The sequence below is a fragment of the Diprion similis genome, chromosome 3, assembly GCF_021155765.1.
Source record: "Diprion similis isolate iyDipSimi1 chromosome 3, iyDipSimi1.1, whole genome shotgun sequence".
NCBI classification, from domain to species: Eukaryota; Metazoa; Arthropoda; class Insecta; order Hymenoptera; family Diprionidae; genus Diprion; species Diprion similis.
In genome coordinates this window covers 18,371,750-18,395,897 of record NC_060107.1, presented here as the reverse complement: position 1 = coordinate 18,395,897, position 24,148 = coordinate 18,371,750, and the positions used below count along the sequence as shown (strand labels likewise).

General features: G+C 35.1%; 4 protein-coding genes across 4 annotated transcripts; 1 reads left to right on the top strand and 3 right to left on the bottom strand.

Moving 5' to 3' along the window:
- Positions 1-2,151: 2,151 nt before the first annotated feature.
- On the top strand, positions 2,152-4,738 carry LOC124404718 (putative nuclease HARBI1). Its single transcript, XM_046879052.1, has 6 exons — positions 2,152-2,394; positions 2,488-2,684; positions 2,813-2,960; positions 3,035-3,176; positions 4,329-4,448; positions 4,548-4,738. The coding sequence occupies exons 1-6, from the start codon at positions 2,152-2,154 to the stop codon at positions 4,736-4,738; spliced, it is 1,041 nt and encodes a 346-aa protein (XP_046735008.1).
- A 1,079-nt stretch (positions 4,739-5,817) lies between these two features.
- LOC124404717 lies at positions 5,818-6,522 on the bottom strand. Its single transcript, XM_046879051.1, has 2 exons — positions 6,440-6,522; positions 5,818-6,357 (listed from the first exon to the last, which is right to left on the bottom strand). The coding sequence occupies exons 1-2, from the start codon at positions 6,458-6,460 to the stop codon at positions 5,818-5,820; spliced, it is 561 nt and encodes a 186-aa protein (XP_046735007.1). The 5' UTR covers positions 6,461-6,522.
- A 51-nt stretch (positions 6,523-6,573) lies between these two features.
- LOC124404716 lies at positions 6,574-10,529 on the bottom strand. Its single transcript, XM_046879049.1, has 4 exons — positions 10,451-10,529; positions 7,037-7,182; positions 6,686-6,871; positions 6,574-6,594 (listed from the first exon to the last, which is right to left on the bottom strand). Exons 1-4 carry the CDS (start codon positions 10,527-10,529, stop codon positions 6,574-6,576), a joined length of 432 nt encoding a protein of 143 aa, XP_046735005.1.
- Positions 10,530-21,625: 11,096 nt separating this feature from the next.
- On the bottom strand, positions 21,626-23,421 carry LOC124404715. Its single transcript, XM_046879048.1, has 3 exons — positions 23,291-23,421; positions 22,996-23,192; positions 21,626-22,560 (listed from the first exon to the last, which is right to left on the bottom strand). Exons 1-3 carry the CDS (start codon positions 23,419-23,421, stop codon positions 21,626-21,628), a joined length of 1,263 nt encoding a protein of 420 aa, XP_046735004.1.
- Positions 23,422-24,148: the final 727 nt, after the last annotated feature.

The following is a 24,148-nucleotide window of genomic DNA, read 5'->3' as shown; positions in this document are numbered from 1 at the left end:
GTCTCGCATGAGTCGTGCAGACAACGATCCCCCCTCCCGCCATCAAACGCCCATCGCTAGCGCAATACAAGGTGCCTGGCCATACAATGTATGCGTGTGTATTATGTCTGTGCTGCGTCGCTTACCCCGAGCCTCCCTCGTGCCTCACTGCCACTAATCCGCGACAATTGGAAGAGTTGTATATAATATATGTATATGTCTGCCAACGAAGGATTGTAACGCTTTCGTAATCATAAAAATTTTATTAAAATAAATAAATATTATATTAAATAAAAACAATATTTCTCTCTCATTTCCCACAGTTATTTTCAGACTATATATTTTATCAGCTCCTTCTGACTTCTTTCCAATTTCGCTTTCTAATTTTTAAATAATATTTGGTACGCAGTATGCTCAATATCGTTTGAAACAATATATCACTTTGGATCATTTTCCTATTCTACATGGCCAAACCAGCTGTACTTTATATTGCCAAAATAATGAAAAGTCGTGTGCTACATTGAATTATACTCGGCTATTTTTTTTTAGTATGTACAGTTTGTTGAAACCCATGCAGTATTTTTTCATTTACAATATTTTAATATTCATTATATTTTCGGCAAATCCTACCACTGTAATACTGTAAGTAGTTATTCAGTATACTTTTGTGTAGTTATTTGCCACAAAATTTTCTCAGTGCTGGCAAGACTGTCGTGCCTCTTTGTCTCTCATCCGAGGCAATTGGAAGAGCCTTACACCATATAGTCATGTCTGCCAACGAAGAATTGAAATCCTTTTTGCTAAAACCCCGTCGAACTGATGCACTCTGTAAATTACATCGATAGCGAACAGACTAACTGTAACCCATGGGTGAAAAAGTAATTTAAGAATCACAAATTTAAAGAAGTAAATTTATTTAATAAAATATCTGGCTAGTTTAAATTAATTGTAAAAACAGTAAACATTACTTCCTCGCCCCCCTCTGCCCCCCGCTGCCGGACCGCCGCCGCGACCACCCCGTATTTCTTTGGGCGTCTATTACACCAGCGGTATGTATATTATACAATACGTAAATAATAGCCCATGCATAACAATAATACGAAACGTTGATTACGTAGCAAATATGATTGACTGGTTTGTTTCCACTTTAGGTTGCATGATTTTGGCTTTTAATTTGAATAATATGCTAATGTATTTTTTGCCGATGGTCAATTAAATTTTATAAAGTGAATTTTGAAATAAATTAGCAAGTACATAATTCAAGTTACTAGTTTGAATTTCGTCACGTTCACGCAACGATTCATTTTTTGAAAAAACTCCAGAAAAAAATTGTCCCTCGAAAGATATTTTCATTTCTCACAGTTGTTTTCAGAGACTACATATTTTATTCCATTTCTTCTCGTTGATTATTGGCACGACCACGCCTACGAGATGATTTGTATAAAAATTAAACACAGTGCATACTGACTTTTCATCGCGCTCCCGCTTTTTGCGCTGCCGATCAGTTTCCGCTACGTTTTCGGCCCGGCCTTCCCCACTGCCTGCTGGTGATGGCTGCTCCAGCAGCAAGACCTGCCACAAGACTTCTTCCTCGACTGTTTTTTCGGAGTTCGCTTCTTCGGTCGCCTTTGCCTCGAGTTCCTTTCTCCATTCCAACAACATCCTGGGGCCCTATTCTCGAATTGAGGACCCTAGATATCGCATGCGAGATGTCTGAAATATCGATTGCGATATGTGTAACTGTATTCTTGAACTTCGGTTAGGTAATCGTGTACGATAATTATCGTCCACCGCTTATCGACTGGGTAAGACCGTGCGATACTGCAAATCGTATGCGGTAAAAATTCGATAATTTGAATTACCTTTTGAATCAAACAGAAAAGTTGTTAAAATAAAAATAATCAAAGGAGATGATATAATTCGTTTTATAATTTAGCAATAAAATTCTAAAAATGACGTAAAAATCGGAAATTTTTTTTTTTCGAATATCGGCAATATTTTCATTTCTTTAGTTACCAAGTAAATTGGTCATTATTCGATTATAATTAATTTCAACCTCTTCTTTCAATTTCACTGGTATACTGCATTATAACATTCCAGATTGCAAGCCAATAGTCTGCCTCGCTCGACATATATTTTTGATCCTATTTATTCAAGGTTGAAGCTAATATAATGGATCTGGTCTTCCGGAATGCGGTTCAGCTTCGAGTTGCCGAGTTGCTAGAGGATGCAGTCAATCAGGCAGATGTCAGACCTCGACGATATAATCACAGATGTGATGCTTTCGATTTACCTGAAAGACAATTCATCAAGTTATTTCGGCTAAATAAGCGTGTCACAAATCATGTGATTGATATCGTCGAACAATATTCAGACGAACCACGAAGATCTTCAGCACTGGATGCAACTATACAGGTAAATTTTGAATAAAACTATCTGGGCAATTCTTTCAAATTTTTCACCATGCATTGATATAAGTTGATGATATTCTACCTTATACTTTTCAAGGTTTTAACAACACTACGCTTTCTTGCATCCGGAAGCTATCAACTTGACATTGGACAGAATGTGAATATGGCTATCAGCCAGCCGTCAGTGAGCAGATCGATAAAGAAAGTGACAAGCATTTTAGTTCGGCCAGAAGTGTTCGGCACTTGGGTTAAATTTCCAAATAATTTGCAGTCCCTACTTGAAGTTCAGAATAGGTAGGAAGTAATAGCATAAGTTTTCATCACTGCTTCAAATCTTACAGTAATCATGACGTTTATAGTCATAAACGACTCATATGCATACAAATGATTGAATCATTCTGAACGACTTTGTACATTTGCAGGTTTTGGACGAAACATCATTTTCCAGGAGTTATAGGGTGTATTGATTGTACACATGTGGCCATTTTCCCACCTCCGAGAGATGATGTAAATTTTCCAGAACACATTTACGTGAATAGAAAAGGATACCATTCCATAAATGTTCAACTGGTACTACAGTCAACTTAAGTAATTTGAATATTGATTGTTATTTGATATTTATACATCAAATCTTTGTTTTCTAGATATGCGACTCCAACTTGAAGATAATGAATGTGAGTGCCCGCTATCCAGGTACCACTCACGACACGTATATTTGGAACAATAGCAATGTCCTTCCATTAATGCGAGAACTACACAATCGTGACCATCGCTTATACTTATTAGGTAAAATTTTCATTTGCAGTCATTATTATAATCATTATAACAGCTCGTGTGGAAACAAAACAAAGAATAGTTCATTTGAATTAATCTCCGATACAAGAGAATTTTCCGTGAGGTTTGGGTAATATCTTAACTGATTGCCTTCCATGATTATGGTCTTTATTCTCGACTCAACTATAATGGCCAATGTATTTGCCTTAAAAAGCTGGAAAAAAGTACCCTCAAAATATTTTATCTAGTGCTGATTTGCCGTAAAAAGTAGTACTTTTCTACCGTTAATAGGGTAACCACTTTACATGTCAATAAAGTTGCCGTAGTCAAGTTCGGAACAAAATGATTCATATGCAACACAGGAATAAAGCCGATTATTCCATCCTGTGCCGGCAATTCTTGTGTTGCCTGTGTTCTGGTGGCACCGTTCAGTGTATCATTTGCGGTATGGCAACACTTTGAATTTTATCAACTGAAAATTGATAGATTCATTTTCTTACTGGATTTTCGACTATTGTAATTTTTTTCAACTTTTCCACACTTTGACTATTAACCCATGAGACTTTTTCAGAAAATGCCGTCAGGAATGCGACATTTGCCTTTATAAAATGAAAAGCACAAAACAAATTTTGTAATTTATTTCACATACCTTGCCACCATCCTCTCTATCCCCATTTGGTAACACCCCTAAAATTGAAAATTCACCGTCATTGATTCCATCAGGTGATTACTGACCTCGCTTCGCTCAGGCAGTAAACCGTCACCCGGGAGTAATCTTCTACATTATCTTGTTACACAATGTTGTACTTTGCTACACCTGCATCTAAAGTTCTCTTTTATGCACCGTCTACGGGCACAGAGTCTTTCGCACACCAGTGTGAAAAAAATTTCTCACACGACTAATACCCAACAGCAGTGAATTTTTATAAAGCCGCTGGCAGTATTTAGAATGTTTTCTTGCAATTGTGTTTCAATGACTTCTTAAGTACCGGTGGATAATGCTTAAAAGATATGACCTTACGTTACAGATGTAACAAAAACAATTATGTTAGATACACCATCAAAATGTGGCAATGTCAAGGTCATTGAGGCTCGCTTATCGAAAAGTCTATTGGCACAAGTTCTTTATGCTTTCAAATCCGAAAATAATGAATTTTCATGCAGGCGACTCTGGCTATGCACTCAGACCGTGGATGATGACTCCAATACTAAATGATAACCTTAGTGCCGCAGAAATTAACTACAACAAAAGGCAAATGAGTACAAGATCGATTATTGAACGCTGTAATGGATTGCTGAAAATGAGGTTTCGTTGCCTTTTAAAACACCGAGTTTTGCATTATGCCCCGGATGTATGCTCTAATATAATCAATGCGTGTATAGTTCTGCACAATATGTGTGTCCACAATGATATACCAGATCCCGTACCAGAACCGGGAGATGAAATTTTGGACCTTGGCATCCATCCTGTAAATAATGCTGACGAAAATAACATACTCGGACGTCATGGAAATCCAGAATTGAGAGCGGGGCGACAACTTAGGGACAGTATAATAAGACAGTATTTTATGTAAGACAATCATTCAAATGTTATATACGAAATCACAGAATGGTTCACTTTATTTCATCACCGAAAACAGTTAGGTATGTAAGAAATGTTGTCAATAAAAAAACGATAGATAAAATTTATATGTTGTGGGTACAAAATCATATATTTATGAATTTTACCCGTACAGAATAAAGATAAAACGTTGGTGAAATAAACAGAAACAAAAATCGTAGCACATGTAGTAGTTTATAATTCAGTTTAAAATTTAAATATATATACCTAATAATGGTAATAAAACAAACAAGGAGGAGGCAATATATAAACTCTGCTCAGCATATTTTTGTTAAAATTCCGTTGCTTATAATGCGGTATGAAATTAAAATATAATAACGGCAGTAAAAGAAACAATGAGGTTAAAATATATAAACTGAACTTGGCAGTTTTTTTTTGTTAAAATTCCATATATAGTGTGTAATGTGTTATGACATTAAAATAAAATACTGGTACTAGAATAACCAAGAAGATAAAAATACTTAAACAGTACATACTAGTTGCTTTAGGCTTAGTATAAAAGTACAATAGACAGCTCACAACGAGCTTCAATGCCGATAAATTCGTGAACAGGTACATACGTAATAATACTACTGTTTGTTAGGGTGTCCGTTATTTTGGTTGTTTTAAATTTTTTTCAATTGCACCTCAAAATATGTTCTTATATTTAGTTCGAAGTATAAACATTATTGTCAGGCACCAAATTCATTTTTTCATTATATCTAAATTTAAGAAAAAATGAACAAAAAAAATTATTCTAGAAAATTCCCATGTATTTCAAATTTTAAATTTCTATCACCTCATTTTACGTGTTAATAGGTACTTTTCGAAGATTTATACATTTACAGTGAATTTTGATTTTTACGTAATACGAACAAATTTTAGTAGCGCAATCACCAAAATTCAAAAATTACCAATATAACGGCACCCTAGTTTATGAATTAGGAACTCTGGGTTTGGAACGTTTTCGGTTTGTTGTACTGTGTAAAAACAAAACAATTCCGACGTGATTACCATCGTCGAAAAAACCATGCGCTATGCAGTCTATGTATACTACTGGTAATTTTTAAGCAACTCTTTCAAACTGTGAGCAATTCTTTCTTTTGCTATGACGTCTCTTTCATACAATTCGAGCTTTCGCTGATAATAAATCTGCCTGGATTCTTGATCTTTTTGTGATATGATCGCAAGCTGATCAGCTTGTGTGATTGATTTTTCAAGTCGTTGTACAGCTGCCATTTTTCGTTGGCATCTTTTTTTTGGGACACTGTGCATTCCGTTATGCAAATTGTGCTCACTGTTTGAACTGCCAAGATGTTCAGGTTCAATCAGAAGTGTATCTTCTTGGGAACTGGTACTTGGTGTGGAATCTGAAATGTGCTGTAACGGCGTCATCTTTCTGATTTCAGTAACCCTATTTTCAGCAGCTCGGATACGAATTGTTGCAGAATGTATGGTTTTTGTGACTCGTTCTGGCAATACTGGAACACTACATCCATTAGCCTTAATAAGGTTTTCAACAAACTCATAGTCATCAGATAAGCACTGTATTTCTGAAGCTGGGTCAGCATTTGGAGCACTACTTGACCAATCCTGCAAAACAATACTTATGAATTATAAATAATGTAATGCCGCGCTAATTCTGACAATAAATATCTTCAAACTGTATATTTACAAGTACACAGTATGAGAACATTCTATAGAACTTGCAGAAAAATTCACAATGGTCATTAAACAATAGGGTTGCATGAACATCCGTTATAGTATAAAACAAGGCTCTATATAATTTGAAGGACTTAGGTATTTATATTATCCCAACCTGTACTGAGCCTATCATAAGAATTTCATTCTAAGAATAAGTTTTGAGCAAAGTTGTCAGGTTCTATCTAATAGAGGGAATTTGATGTAAGCAATTACTTACAAATTCAACGCTTGATTCAGCAATGCCATCGTGCCCATCTATGACTGTTGTTCCCATGATCGCCATGACGTTTTCGTCTGTTTGCGTCAGTGTTTCATTTGACACTGGTCCTCCACCGGTAGCATTTCTGTGATTTTTCAGCATTGTATTTTTTGCTTTCACTTTTGATCGAATGTCCTGCCAGGTCTGGAAGAAATCAATAAGGTAACAATCGACGATTGTAAATTTACGGAGGATACACAAATAGAATCATAATCTAACTTATCTGGGTACTACTTATCCTTTGGGTGAATCATAAAATACTTGCTTACGTTAATGATGAAATTAATTTAATAAAAATATGAAATATACTTTTCGCCATTGCTGCCAAGTTTTGAAGGCACCTGGGATTTCGTGGAGTTTTCCAGTGACTTCAGCCCACAAGTTTTGGGCATGTTTGACGGTGAATGAAGATGAAAATTTCCCTGACGTCAGCTCGGGATGATTGCTCATAAAATCTATACAATGAAAGATTATGTATATTGAACAATAACAGAGTTATTTTGTACGGAACGTTAATATTTTATTTTTCCCTGCATGCATAAAGAAGGGCCAATACATGCACCTGCTGAAATAAGCACAGTGTACAACAAAGACGGAGGCAATTAATAGCTCGTGTGCACTATCATTCGACCATCTGTAGAATTTGCTCAGTTGACGCCCACCCTCCCTTGCTGTACAATGTACTATATCATGAATAACAACAAACTTACCATTCAATAATTAAATATTTCCCCAAGAAAACTTTCTCATAGTCCCAGGAATGACCTTAGATTACTAACACAATAATAAAGTAGATATAGTCTTTATGCTGCCAGACAGGTGTTACGTGGGAGGGTAGACGTGTGAAGAGCAATGGTAGTTTATGACGATTAAGGTTAATAATCAAATATGCACACGCGTGACAGCGCTGAATAAAAATTAAAAACTAAGAAAGACCTACCTTTCGGTTCGCCGGTATTTGTGGGATCGTGTTGCTATAGTCCTATACAGGTCTGTGAGGTCTGTTTAAATAGGTTGAGGCTAATTTATAATAATGAATAATTGGAGAAGGACCGAGGTTCAAAATAAATGGTTATAATGATTTAACTGGTAAAAGATAAAGTATATTCTTTAAACGATTTGTTGGTATGAAACGATAACAATGAGTGAAGATTAAAATCAACAGTTAAATTTCTAGAAGATGAACAATTCAAAAAGAGAACAATTTGGATTTATAAATGTTTGAGTTATATAATGAAGACCATGTCGACGGGCAAATTTATATTTCAAATGCAGTGAAGCTGCAGAACAAGTTAAATTTGACCGTTTACACTCTTTAGTGAAATGGTAATTTATTGGTATAAAACAAAATAATGAACCAATACCAAGAAAATCTATACTGAACGTGTATTAATTCTAGATGGTCGTTATAATTAGTTGTATCTCTCTTTTTAGATTTATATGATCTTGAACCGAAATTATATAGTATAATTATGTTCCCCTGAAGCGCGGAAACACACACACCTATTGGTCTATTAATAATATCCTAATTGAGTAAGGTTTCGCCAGGAGAATAACTTTCGGAGTGTGCAGGAGCGTATCACGGACGATACCCTTACTAGACAGAGATGTCCAGGACGATCGATATCGAATAAGATATTGATTGATCCTGTGCGTGTGGTTCCGTTCCTTAGGATGAACATATGTACATATTCATATATCTTGCGATTTATGGAAAACTTGTGATCATTTATGAATTTAACATAAGAACAAAATGTGATAGGGGCCGAGCTGAAAGCTGGAGAATAACTCTCGAAATACCTCAATTGATATTGAGTTCAACTAGGCACCGATTCTAGTGTTCAATTCAATTAAAAAATAGATATAATAGAAATATTGATATACAACTTGTCGTGTTATAAGGATGTGGCTAGCGAAGCTTGCCACCAAAACAGGTATTAAAGAAATACAATATTTGAATGAAAACATAAATTGATCAAATTGGTGAAAATATGGATTCGGTTGATGTTGGATGAAACTGATCGAACTGACTCATCCTTTGATGGTCCTAACGATGAGATTGAGTGCGTCGGATTGTCCTGGTCAGCGTCAATAGTTATCTGGAGCTGAGCCTCACCTCGAGTCATACGGGTTGTTGAATACGGAGGGTTGACAATGCCAGAGTTCAGCCACCAAAACACGATTAATTTTGATGATTTACAGTTGGCAAAAAGTTATTGTTCAGAAGTGTTCAATAGCCAATTGTCTGGAAATGTCTACATAAACACGCGATTGAATCTATGTAACCAAATTGGTTTTAATGGGGTAATGAGTTGAGATGAATGTTTGTAATTCTTATTAATAACTTAAAATTACCTGATTGGTTTCAATCAGAGCGGAACATCAATCAAATTTACTATGAAAAATACATGCTATAATTATGAATAAAAGATATTTGCATGTAATGCTCACTCATTCGTCCATGCTTCTTAATAAGCAATCTATTTTAATTTGGTAAACATTGTATGATCGGTTTAGCCTAATTGCTAGTGATAATTTTGCCTTAAAAAGGTAGATACTTTTAGGGTGAGTGCCGCTGCTTGCTAACTCAGCACTTGACGCCTCAGTTCTTGGTAATGTTAAATATAATGCTTAGTTAAAACCTAATATGAGGACTGTACGTGACATTTCCTAGGAGGGGTGGAACTTGCCAGTACAAATTACATGATATTTGCGTTATTTATTGCATCGTAACTTCCTTTTCAACGCTCAAGATGTTGAGTGCAATAACCCTTCCTGTAGTTACTATGTGAAATTTGAAAAAGCCTCGCCGGGACGTAACACAGGTATAAAAATCGAGCATGAGGGGCAGTCACTTGAAACGTTGTATCTTCGTTAGTTTTGCCCGGATTTACTTGAAATTTTCACACAATACTCTCGACATGTTGTTCATTCGGAAGAAAAATTAAATTAAAAATTTTATCACCTTACTCCCCCCCCCCTTAAAGGAATGTTTATTTTTCCATTCAGACCCTTGGAAATGACCATGAATTACCAACAAAATAATAAAGTAGATATAAATATTGCACGAGGTATTGCACTAGGTCTTGAATTAATTCAAGCAATGTTTATTTTCTCTTTCAGACCCTTGGAAATGACCATGAATTACCAACAAAATAATAAAGTAGATATAAATATTGCACGAGGTATTGCACTAGGTCTTGAATTAATTCAAGCAATGTTTATTTTCACTTTCAGATGCTTACCAATAAGTAAAGTTTTTTGTTCATCGGTTATATACCCGCACCTCTTCTTAGCAATTATTGACATATTTCACACAGTTAATTTATAAAAATTTGATTTTTAATTGTACTTTTGGAGTAATGCTTACGATACTTCTATGCTTAGGACGCTTATTAGGAAACACATGCGCTTCACGCTTCCTCTCGATACATTGTTGGGAAGAACCGAAGAACAAACGAGGAATACTCATTGTTATGATGCGTTACGAATTTCTCATGTAAACTGAGCAATGATTGGCTGTTGCAAGATACTCTCACGCGGCAACACTGTTGGCTTATCGCGTGCGGAAATTATCACATGTGACAAGACGTATGCGACTGTGTGGTATTGAAGAATACCAAACTCGAGTCGTATACGATTTGGTCTGCACGATAATTATCACATGCGATAGTTATCGTACGAGTTCGAGAATAGTGCCCCTGGCCTGTTCGTTAAGTTCACCCTGTTTGGCTTCTAATTTCGCCCATTCGTCCACGATTTTCTGTTTATTAATCTCCATTTCTGCCTGCTGCTCCTCCATCCTCTACCACTCTTCCGTCAATTTTCTCCTCTCTTCCTCCATCGCGTTTTTCTGCATTTTATCCATCTCTAGCCAAAAACTGTTACGTACAATCTATTGATACAAGTTAAGAGTTACCAATAAATAATAACGCATCAATTAAAGAGCTTCAAAAGATTTCCGAAAATGCTAGACCAAAATTTATCACACATGAATTTACAATCAACTAACTTTACTCGTCCACTTCGTCCTCACCCGCTGGCGTCTGGAGACTAACTGACGTCTGCACGGGACTGCGCGCTGTGCTGAAGGAATGATAACCGCCAGCACGTGTCAGCCGGTCGGACGCATGGGCCAGTCATCGAAGGTATTAAAATCCAAGTGATGATTAGAAGGCTGAAAAAATCTAAGAGGTGGTCGACAGCGGATTAAATTTTGGTCCCATCGCAACTGAAAAAAATGTCGCGATGTGATCTAGCGGGATTTGAGTTTAAGCGGTACTGCATGAGTCTCGATTGCATCAATTTTGGATACGAATTTGTTATTTAGGTTTATGGATGTTAAGAATAATTAGGGATCGATTTGTTATTAACAGAGTACTTGAACATTTATTGCGCACGTTTATATCTTACATCATATATATCGAGAGTGAGACAGGAAGTAGAGGAGTGGGGACACTTCTACATCTTTGGTAAGGAGGTATGGACGGAATGGTTGAACACACTGTCAACTATATCTAATAGGAAAGCGCGCCCAGATTTAAACTTATTATTCTTACTTAATCAAGTAATCATTGTTTTATATTTTAACAGAATTCAATATTCTAACTACGAACATTAATTCAGAGAGAGTTACAGAGATTAAAGAACGATGCAAGGATTTTCTGATCATATCTCAATTACAGAAGAGGGTACCGGAAAACATAAAAATACTGGACCAAATTTCAACTTTTTCACCGCAATCTGCATCATCGCAAGTCAAAGCCGATATAACGTATATTGCGTCAAAATTCAAACGCAGTTTGTGCAACGACGTTGATTCAACGGTGAAGGAATGGAATCTGCTCCACAGAGCTGAAATAAAAAATACTGCTGATACAGAAAGCTTTTGGGCAGAGGTCAACGAAATCACCGACACAGTGGAAATAAGCGATTTGGAAATATTTCGATGCTCGTTCTCGGACTTCTCAGCTTACCGTTCTCAAACGCCGCAGTCGAACGTGCCTTCTCGATACTCAACATAGTAAAAGACAAATTAAGAAACAAAATGTTAATTAGGATGGTCGAAGCGATTATGCATGTTCGCTGCACACTCGATATCGATTGTTATAAATTCAAGGCCACAGCATCAATGCTTAGACGCTTTAATTCCGAAACTGTGTATTCGATGATAAGTGACGATGAAGCGAGAGTACTAGAGCTATTTTCAAATAACTACACAAAAGTATACTGAATAACTACCCAGCAAACACACTTGGTGCAAGGGTATCACTGTGACATCACTCTCTGAGATTACTGTAATATATCGGTAGTTATGTAAACAGTATGTAAAACTGTTATCTAGTAATAACTTTGGTGTTTCTGGGATGTACCAGTTATACAACAGTGTACCTCTACTCAGAAATTACAAATTGTATCTAACATATACGTCACGGTTTTATTTGCATGTGCGTTCTGTGCAATCGACATTGCTGCTGCATCACACTGAGATATCACTGTTACATAACGATGTATAGGTCAACGATGTGTAACACTGTCATCTCATAATGACGTTGATATTTCTGTGATGTACATGGTACGTTACAGTGTAATGCCACACTAAGATCATGGATTGAATGTAAATCATATGTTACGAGGTACAATCCTCATGTATTCCTAGAAATCGATATTGTTGTTACCTAACAGAGATGTCACGGATTCACGCCACCGAGAAAGCGCAAAGTTCATTACATGTAACACAAAATACACTATGAGCCGTGTGCAGTTACAAGTCAATTCATTATATAAATTCTTTTTTACAAGAAATTAACTGCAGCCAACGATTTTCAAATATTTTTGTGTTCTACAAAATACTTATTGAAAAACATAGAAATTATTCATGTTTATTGATAACATTTGTGTTACAGGATATTATCAATAATAACATGCATGCATAGTTAAACGCAGGGCTACTGTTTATTAATATATATTTTTGTATTGCCAAATACACAAGCATAAAACTAAACATGTAGAATAAATAATTACATTAAATTCGAAATTATGGGTCATCTATACATTTTTGATAAATAATAATAATCTCGACATATATAAGTAACAGAAACTCTTCCAGCTTTGAACCAAATAATTTGATTTGTTCACACAGTTATATCATACATATTCCAAAGCTGTTCATGATTATTGCCAACTAATATTGAGCGTTGGTATAAATAATTTTTTCAATAGATTCAGAAAATATTATAGGAACTCTTCAAGGCTTGCAGAAAACAAATTAAACAAATAAGTGTTACGTCCGACGTCCCGCCTCACGTCTCTACCACCTTCCTCGACGCTTGTCTTCACCTACCATTCCCACACTCCATATCTTGTCATCCTATTTCCATCTTGGCTTACACCACTCGCTATCGCCCTTACCTTGCTATTTCGATCCCCCTCTACCCTGTATCCTCGCTCATTTTCTCATGCAAAAGACTCACTCTCATTCCAACGCTCTTACCTCTTACATTCAACTTCAACTCCCGTTCCCCAAAACCATTGTCTTAACTACTCCTCATCGACTTCACTCAATTTCCAAATCAAAATAGAAGTTATAATCATTCTGTAATTACTGTTCTTTCCCTTCCGTTCCCTGAACGAAAACGGCGACAACTACGAACCTACAAAAATAGCACCCGAACCAACACCATCGGGTGGGTACATGGACTGCCGTCCCCTTGTACCGTAACATAAGGACAACTTTTACAGAAAATATGACGATGTATGTTAAGGGGAAACCCCATATATAGTCAAACTGGGTCAAAATCAGTATTATCATAATACTTCGAATGACTACAAAAGGTACAGATCCTAGATGCATATCTAATTCTCTAAATTATATATGGTATAATATGTCAGTGGACAAAAATTTCAACCTCCTGCGATGAAACTTGAAACGCAAGGAACATTTGGCAGAACCTTATCGAAGGGTACTGCGAAAGACTTTAAGTTTCTTCATAGAAGGTTGAAATCATTTTTCCACCAACATTGAACCATAATCTAAAAATCAGATACACATTCTAGGGTCTGACCTTTTGTAGTCATTTGAAGCATCAATACCGATTTTGATAGTTGGAATATGGACTTACCTTGAGAAATGAAAGAACGTTGACAGTCAGCTTTAGACTTTGTTGTATACTTTTCATTTTAGTTTGTGAATATTGTCATATAAACTAAACATCTCTTTAAATAGTTTTATTAGGTGTAATAATAATATAAATAGCTTTGGTGATGAGTTCGTGACCATGGTGAGAAATATTGAATGTTTGCTTTCGTCGAGGTATGGTCATATTTGAAATTATTTATTGATTCGTATAATATAGAACGACGTTTCGGTCGGGCTGCCCGCCAACCATCTTCAGGTTATAATTGTGAAAAACAAAAAACTAATGTATATCTTACATGATAAACATTATGGTTTCCATCTATTTAATTGGACAATGGAAGACACATTTGGTCCTTAAACGTTAACAAAGTTTAAATTTTTAAGCAATCGCAATTATAGAATTGGATAGCACATGTGCTGGGTTAGCATTTATAACCACTAGCAATTACATTTTGGTGAGAGAAATATTTTTACAATGGTGAGTTTAAATTAAAAATTGGAAGCTAAATTAACACAAGAATTGGGATTACAACAATAATTACGGATTTTTACTTACTAAATTATGACACCCTTCATGCTTGATGTTGATCACAGCACCGCCATGGAGGAAGTGAACTAGATCAGTAAATCAGTGGTGGTATTGATTTAATACAATGACAACTGAGATCAAATTTTCAAAGGCGGGAACATTTAAAATGAATTATGTCCTGGTACAAATGACTAAGATGTTGGATGTCAGTTTTTCTATTGCAGGTGATGTTATTATTTCTGCTGATGTTGATCATTTCTTTGATATTTCTTTTGTACCAGTTGTTCTCCGTGGAAATCACTGATGCATGATCAAAATCAAAATTGTGTCCTAAGTCTAATGCGTGTGCAGCTAAAGCACAGCTATCCGGATCATGACATTTGATTTTTGACTTATGACCACTAATCCTATTTTTTAGATGTTGTGAAGTTTGGCCTATATAGATTTTTTCACAGTCGAGACATTCTATTTTGTAAATGCTATTAATAGTATTGGGTGTTGAAATTTTTGATTTTAAAGCAGTAAATAAAGATTGCGCGCTATTTGTGATCTTGTATGTAATATTGATACCTACATCACGTAATATCTTTTTGATAGAAGGTGATAAATGTTGTACATAAGGAATCGAGTTATCAATTTTTTCTTTAACGGTGTCACCGTTCCAAACAATTGAATTGTACAGGAGGTGTATTCTTTCAGTTTTAATCTGTTTCAAAAGATATTCCGGGTATCCATTATTTAATAGTGTGTTGTCAATTAATTTTAGATTGTGTTTTCGGAATTTTAAATGTCAGTTGTCATTGTATTAAATCAATACCACCATTGATTTACTGATCTAGTTCACTTCCTCCATGGCGGTGCTGTGATCAATATCAAGCATGAAGGGTGTCATAATTTAGTAAGTAAAAATCCGTAATTATTGTTGTAATCCCAATTCTTGTGTTAATTTAGCTTCCAATTTTTAATTTAAACTCACCATTGTAAAAATATTTCTCTCACCAAAATGTAATTGCTAGTGGTTATAAATGCTAACCCAGCACATGGGCAATCCAATTCTATAATTGCGATTGCTTAAAAATTTAAACTTTGTTAACGTTTAAGGACCAATTGTGTTTTCCATTGTCCAATTAAATAGATGGAAACCATAATGTTTATCATGTAAGATATACATTAGTTTTTTGTTTTTTACAATTATAGCCTGAAGATGGTTGGCGGGCAACCCGACCGAAACGTCGTTCTATATTATACGAATCAATAAATAATTTCAAACATGACCATACCCCGACGAAAGCAAACATTCTAAATAGCTTTGGATAGATAGATTTGCAAGCGTTAATTAAGAATAGTAGAGAAATGAAAATATCATGTATAAAATACAGACAGAGACTCCCAATGTTGCAAAGATGGTCAATTACGCTTCTTTGCATAGATATGACTTATCTTACTCTATTTGTATCATATAGTATTACTCGTAACAGACGAATGTATTGAGTTGTTATATTCCATGGCTTTCAAGCATAACCATACTCATCGTTATTGGGGCAGTCTGTGTGTATCCTTGTTGTGTAGATATTTTTGGGGCTGTTCTTTATCAACAGTTTTTACTTACTTTTTGCGTAGTCCTCATAAACCATCATAGAGGCTTCTCGATCTACGAAAGAAAATACATTGTCTAAAACAATTATTATTATACAAATATTGTTAAGCCGCAAATTTGTTGAGCCTTATATACTTATAATAAAGACCATAGTGAAATTAATGTAAATGGAGCAAATAATCAAATACACAAAAACATTTGGAAAACAAATGTAGAGAATAATGACCATATCGTGTAATTATTATTAACTTACGGGACAAATTAGGTGATGATTTTGTGACTTTGGCTAGCATTAGCGAGCATGCTCGCTGTATTGTAGGACTTAAAGCTCAGCTCTCGACAGATATCAAGGGCATCTTTTTTGGGCTTTGCTTTTCGTTTTTCGTCTCATCTGAAGTACTGATTCAATCGAAGGTGACGTCAGTTTTTGTCATGTTTTGGGTGTGTTTCTTCGAATGACTACATCAAGTTGGCATTTCATACATAAATCGGATGCCAAATTTCACTATCGGTGTTTTTATTAAGCCTATAATATTTTCTGGTATCACTATATTGTCTTCGGTAACCGAAATGTAGAGATTTTCTTTTTTTACTAACCAACTGCTGTCAAGGCTGTAAAGGTACTTGACAATCTGGAATAGTAAAATTGATAAATGAAAGCACAATATATAGGTAAATATTGAAAATATGTAATTATAAGATATGAAGTATATATAGGTATATATATTTATTCAAATCTGAACTACAAATTATTGTTAAAATAAATATTGACTATCAATATGAATTTCTCTCAATCATATCATTAATGCATAAAATTTTTGGCCAGCAAAATTAATACTTTCGCAATAAACAATATATTATTTTGAATTCTTATGTTTTCCAAGAACAAAACTGATTTAAACAAAATGTTTTCAAAGGATTATGTCTAAAAGTTTATCATATATTATTATATATATGTATGAAAGTCAGTCTCTTTTATATTACTATATAATTTTCTCTAATTTAAGTAATATAGTGTATCATATTTTTTTTAAATAACGTAAAATTGTATGGATTTATATGAACATAATGGTTTGCAGTTTTAACATGTTTCGTGAGTTATAATTTCGTATAAATTTTGGAAAAAAAAATTTTTGTTGGAAATAGCACTTCTATATTTTTTCATTAACCAATGTGCAAGTGAAATTTTGCGAGCTATCTGAATCAATATGAGAATATAATATACCTCAAATAAAGACAAGTAAACTAAAACAACATAGCAGATGTGCTAGTTTGCAAAACCTTATTAGCTTCTTTAGTGTAAGATCAGAGGTATCGAAAAGTTCAGCTAACCTCTACTACAACAATTCATTTAATATGCATTAATTTATTGTGAAAATGTTGACAATAGTATAGGATCATTGAATATGGGCAAATAATGTTACCGCATGCACATCGAGTATAATAATTTGACTTTTACTTACTTCGCAAATTTGTGTAATCCGTGAAATCTCTGTTTGAGATATATACCAATAACACCATGTGGCGTGGATAACCTGTTGCAATTTGCAAGCATCCAAGCACACACGTGGACAAGCGAGCTCGCCACTGATCTGTATGATCGAACCGGCTCGAGTGCTGCCGACTGTGCACGTAGAGGCACGAAACACTAATTTATAATTGATGTGTATAATAACACCGGCACACAAAAAAAGAGAGTGGTTCGTACATTTGACCAGACCTACCCACCTATATGTATTTCGACGCGCTGAATCCGAATCTGAATATTATTTGGCCCGTTGACCTTAAAAAATTTGAGTAAATTGGAAAAAATTACAGTTATTTATAAATGAAATTTTTAAATGAACAAAAATTTATTAAACACGATTATATATACATATGTTTCTTGTATATTTTGATGCATGGAATACAAACGTATATAATTGTCTTCAATCATTTTTTTTCAACTTTTATAACTGCAATTTGTTGCTATTTTTTCGGTTTTTCGCAATTTACTCAAATTTTGGAGGAATTAACGAACCAAATAAACTTCAGATTCAGATTCAGCAGATCGAACTACATAACAATCAAACTCGATCCAGTTCCATAAAATTTTTTTCATCTCAATATCTGCAATTTTTCGCAATTTTTTTTTCGCAATTTTTAGCGGGTTTTTGCAATGTACTCAATATTTTGTGGGTGTACGGACCAAACGGACCTCAGAGTTGTACAGACCACTTTTCTTTTTTGTATGCCGGTATAATCACACCAATGCATACACATAATACACCGGAAGTAAGGAAATTTTTTTTTTCATCAAGGTACCCGGCTAGTAGACCAATATCCCTAAAAAGCGAGGAAATTTATTCGTATGAACTATTACACAAATCGAGTCTACGATCACAATTTGAAAGAAAAAAAGTTGTACAACTGATGTCGCATTTATCTTCAACATCCGCTTTCGACAAGGCAAGGGTCCAGCCGGTCCAGCAGACCAGCACTCCGGTCATGAAGTGAACGACGCCATTGCGAAACCGGCATGCGGGCACACCAAATGTGTGTCCGCATGCCGCGGCGTCATCTAGTCTGCGGTCACTATTATAATGGTTAGATTTATGATTAAAGTTTAGTTTCAACCGAAACTTCTGTGCATATTATATACATAAATACTGTGGGTAGTTTTTGCTGCATTTACGACTTGTGTCAATCCTTAGAATAATTATCGATCATCACACATCCGACACGTGGAGGTAATTCTCAATTACTTTTCTACGTTACATATTTATCAAAAATGCAAGTGCAGTTTTATAATTGTTTTATGGAAAACAAAGCCTTTATTTCTTTGTGCTTGAATAGGTACCCAAGTTAACTAAAACATGAAAAATATTCACAAGTAGCAACTTTAAATTAAACTACTCAACAAAATTAGTGGGCTAACTTTACTGTGACCAGCCATTTAGCGTGGTCTGCTACATGTGATACAGGTATCATCCACATGTGATACAGATACTGGTTTACAGAATATAAAGTCAATGGGTATACGACCAATGGTTCAATCATTACATTTTACAGCTGTTGAAGATGCCTAAAATCAAAGACAAAAGCAGTTTATCCAAAAGACAGCATCGGCAACTAGTTCAGAGGAAATATAAGAAGCTGCAGTGTAGTACTCAAGATGCTGAATTGATTCGTCGTGATTTTCCACCACCTGTAACAATTGGGTCTGCAAATGATTTTTTTTTTATTGTTTCGTTCCATTCTTTGGGTATAAGTTTCATTGTAAAATATTCATATTTTTGTAAAATTTTCAAAATTGGCCGAGATATCGAATTTTGAAATTTTACTTCTTTAAACGTAAGTGGGGATAGCCGACTACGTGCCGGAGATACCCGATGTTGGTCGAATCGATAGTGACGTCACGATGTTATACGCGCTCCAGCAATATATTCTAAATACGTGCGTTGGCGCAGAATCCAAGGCGAATTTACTAATTTTTCGTTGAAATGAGCAAAATAAAAACTTATAGAGTGTGTTTTGTGCCCTTGTGCAAAAATACTACGAAACGCACCCCTGAAAAAGTATTCGTAACAGTGCCAAAAGAAGTGAAGCGTTGGAAACAATGGTTTGCTGCAGCACGTCGTGATTACCCCAAGTCTGCTTCAAATTACTTTTGCTGCGAAGACCATTTCAATGTAAGTATAGTTTCTTACAATATAAAGTAAATCATCCCACGTGCCTGTTTTATTTCACAACGCGAGTATATAAGAATGTAAAAATTTAGCCAAAAAAAAAATCAAATCCTAGACTTATAACCTCAATAACAATAAGTTTAAACTTTTGTGAGAGCTAATGTTACTCATTTTTTGGGCAGTTGCATGAAGATATGGACAACTATTTGTATTATACATATCAGGGAGGTCCAGCGAGAATGAAATTATCTGCAGTTCCACATAAATTTGAATGTCAACCTAACCGCAAACGTTCAGCAAATGCACCTCCACGACCTGTCGCAGAGAAAAGAAGAAGATTGCATGAAATTAATGAAATGTTAGCTGCTGAAATTCCACCCTGCTCTTCTGAAAGTCTACCAAGCACATTTGCACAGTTACAAAGAGAGAACGAAGTCCTCGATAGATCTATGGAAGATATAAATTCTAATAGTGATCTAGTCAGCGACTCCAGAATATTTGACACAGCGACTGTGAAAGTGGATGCACAAACTCAAACCGAGTATAACCCCACTGAGCATAGTATTGGTGTACAAGTTAATATTCGAAAACGATACCGTAGTATTGCTACCATGTGTAAGATAATGCCATCGATTTGTCATACGAGTTCCTCGCCAATCAAAATTTCCAATCTTATGGATAGCGCAACATCTCCTATCAAGTTAATACCAAAAATTAAAGCACAAAAAACTGATTTAAAGTCATCAAGTACAGTCTCACGATCAGTCAGTGAATTTATCAGTTCTACTGATTATTTTGAGCCTACAGAGGGATCCCATTCAAGTAATTCAGATAGTCCCCAGAAAAAATTTCCAGATGCTGTAAAACTCACAAACTATTTTATCAGTATAAATATGAAGTCGTACCTAGGTGTTCCGAATGAGTGGTCCTTTTTACTGGACATTCTTAGCTCGCATACTAAAATTAAAAGTGATAATATCAAATTATGCTTGATGAAAATTAGAACGCAAGACACGTTTGAGAGACTGGGAGAACAGTTTGGTATGACCACTTCTAATGCAACCTTTATTTTTAGAAAAACAAATCCAATATTGGCACATATGTTGAAAACTTTCATTTTTTTTCCGGACCGTACCGCGGTTAAACAAATTTTACCAATAGCTTTCAGAGGTACATATAGTCATGTTCGATCTATAGTTGACGCTCTTGAAATACAAATTGAGAAGCCCAGTGATCCTGTCAATCAGGCACTGACTTGGTCAGAATATAAGAAGTGAAATACATTAAAATATTTGATTTCTTGTTCGCCTGATGGCTTTATCAACTATATTTCTACCGGATACGGAGGTAGAATTTCAGATGTGCTGTTATTCGAAAAATGTGGTATATTAGATAAGCTTCCTGCAAATAGTGGTGTGATGGCAGACCGGGGCTGTAAAAGTATACAGAGCTTACTATCAATGAAAGATTGTGAATTATTAAAACCACCCAGTGTATCGTCTTCAGTTAAACCTGAAAAATCTGAAGTGTTAGAGACAAAGCGTATTGCCAGCTTGCGCATCCACGTGGAAAGAGTCATTGGCAGATTGAGAGAATTCGATTTCCTGAAACCACATGCTGTCATTAATCACAGTATGTTATCTTATACTGATGACGTTATCACCATCGCATCAGCATTAGTTAATTTACAATCTCCAATAATTAAAATGTAATTTTCAGTACTTGAATAAAAATCTTATAATTTTATAACCTTATAAGTATGATTATTAAATTAACATTTTATACAGTTACTGTATTGTAAAGGAAAAGCAAAATAGATTTTGATAAGACTTTTTTTATTATATTAAGTTATAATAGTATAAAACTTGAACAGATTTTATTAGTTAGTTAAGTCAAGTTTATTTCTGTACAGATGACATTATCTTAGGAAATATATTATTGGTCCAAAATAATGTAGCTTTTTGAATCAAATCTTGTGTTGCTGCTGCCTCGAATTCAAGCCACTGCATATGAACTTGTTTGGTAGTTTCGAAGGATGGATCAGCAACACAAAATAATCCTTTTTTTTGTCAGTCAATAACATTTGTAGCTGCATTTGTGCGATGCAGCGAGGATTGATTACACCATTGGAGAGAAATCTGTTGAAAGATTTTTCATTCATAGGACATTTTATCTCCACAATATATTGTTTCGTTAATCCATCAGGTGATGCTCCCAAAATGGGAAATTCGGGTAGGAGAAAAAGTCCTGCATTTTGAATATTTGTCTGCAATAGACTTTGAATTTGCTCTAACACATCCTTTTCTAGTTTCTTTCCACGTAGCATCGCATTTGTTTCATGTATCTTGGATACTCCAATAATTTGATTTACAAGTGACCCATTATCTGTCTTGCAGTGAGCTGATTCGTGTAGTTTAGACGCTGTGATTCTTCCATATCTCAAATCGTACCACAATGGGCAATTACTTTGCTCTTTTGTAATCACTTGAGCTTCATCACACAAGTCTTTCGTCATTTCATTAGTACAAAGAGTTAGAAAATCGCCTACTGATTTACATTGAGGAGATTCATGTAAATAAAACTGAAGAGCTAATCTGTGCATTGATAAGTTACTGGTTCTTTCACCAATCAATTGAAAGGATATTCTTGAAATTTGGCCATCAATTTGTTGCGCCTGGGCTATATCGAGTACTTTTTGCAAGAATGTCTCATTATTTGGAGGATGACTCAACACCGATCTTGAGTCTTGGTTTCCTAGATCCTTCGATTCGATATATTTAATAGCACTTCCTACACCGGATAACCGAGATTTTTTCCAATAACATTCCACTTCTGTAGGAGCAGGGTCTTCGCTTCGTCGATGTAACCACATGAGGAATGCCAGGGCATGCTTACATCCACCTTCATATTGAAATAAATGATATAACAAAAAATGAGTAGAGTTCAATTTGATATCACGGCAAAATTATAAATGCTTTGAGATCTAATTCATATTTTTCATTTAAAAATTCATACGTTCAAAATGAGTTTAAAAACAACATTTCAAGAAGTTCATTCTGCGTTTGGTTTATCATACATTTGAAAGGTAACAAAGAAAATTCTAAGTAGCTTCGATGAAAAATTCATTGTGAAAAGATTTTTATATCAATGCATAAAAAAGGAATGCTTTTAAATCCATAACTTCAAAATTAATGAATATTTATAAATGTTCGTGGAAAGTGGAAGTACTATAATGCAACTGAATCCCAAAATTGCAATACTCCAGCAAAAAGCATCTATGATTTTAAAATCTAAGTTAACCCCACCTTAATTATTACTATACAAGTAAATTCTTACCTGTCGCAGCAGCACAATCATGACACTGGACATTCTGAATTTCATTATCTTTTTCGTTTATAGTTATTGTCGCCACATAAGCCTTACTTCGAACTTTATGTTCAGGACATACGCGACGTTTAACGGTGCAGATGTTTCCTTCTCGCTTCAGCTGTACATAACCTATAGCTTTATCTCCATAACTTTCGCGACATGCCCTGTGATAGAATAAAAACTTTATTAAAACTAATTTTTACAATTAACATACGATATTTTGTTGGTAAAGTTTTAACAATTACACATCTCAGAGACTTACATTGATGCTTTGGCACCCCGAACTTCTGCAGCATTAAATCGATCATCTGCTTTTAGAAATTCTGTGACCATAAATATGTCTATGGTCGGTAGATTACTAGCAGTTGCCTTGACAAAACCCGTATCGCACATTTTTTCATACACGTGGTAGTTTGAGTACTTATAATAATTGAAACTTGTTAACAGAACTTCGAAAGCTGTGTATCGTCGACTGCCGCGTTTTTGGCTGTAACATCATGACGTCATCGGCTCAGGCCTCCAATGGTGATGCGTTTCATAATCACGTGACACGGTTCGAATTTTTGCGATTATAAAATTCCCGTTATTTAATTGAAGAAAGGTCAATAATTAAAAATTCATTCAAATTTATTGTATTTTACGGTCAATGTTTTGTTTTAGCATAAATGAGGTGATAAAAATTTTTTTTTCGCACACCCAATTGTTGCTGCTGATTCTGCTATGATACTAGAATCAATAGAGCTCGATAATAATACTCCAGATATAACCAGTCCACAGAATAGTTTCCGTGATGGTAGTTTCAATGAAAGTAGTGATAGCAACAATAGTGGCCTTACGATTAACCATGGCGAGTTGTTTCATAATATTGTTACACTTTTTGGTGTAACGAATAAAACGAGGGTAAGAAGCTCAGTTAGGTGAGCAATTAAAAGGCGCTAAATGAGAAATATGCTTTGAGAAAAATGTATTTGGGGTAAAGAACGTGTTATCAGTTCAAAGTCTGAAACAGATCTGTTTTTACAATAATAGCGGTTGACGCAGCAACCTTATTCATTTGATGACATAAGAAGACTTAGTTTTCTTGCGTCACATGTCGACTACTAGATCATTAGAAAAGGGG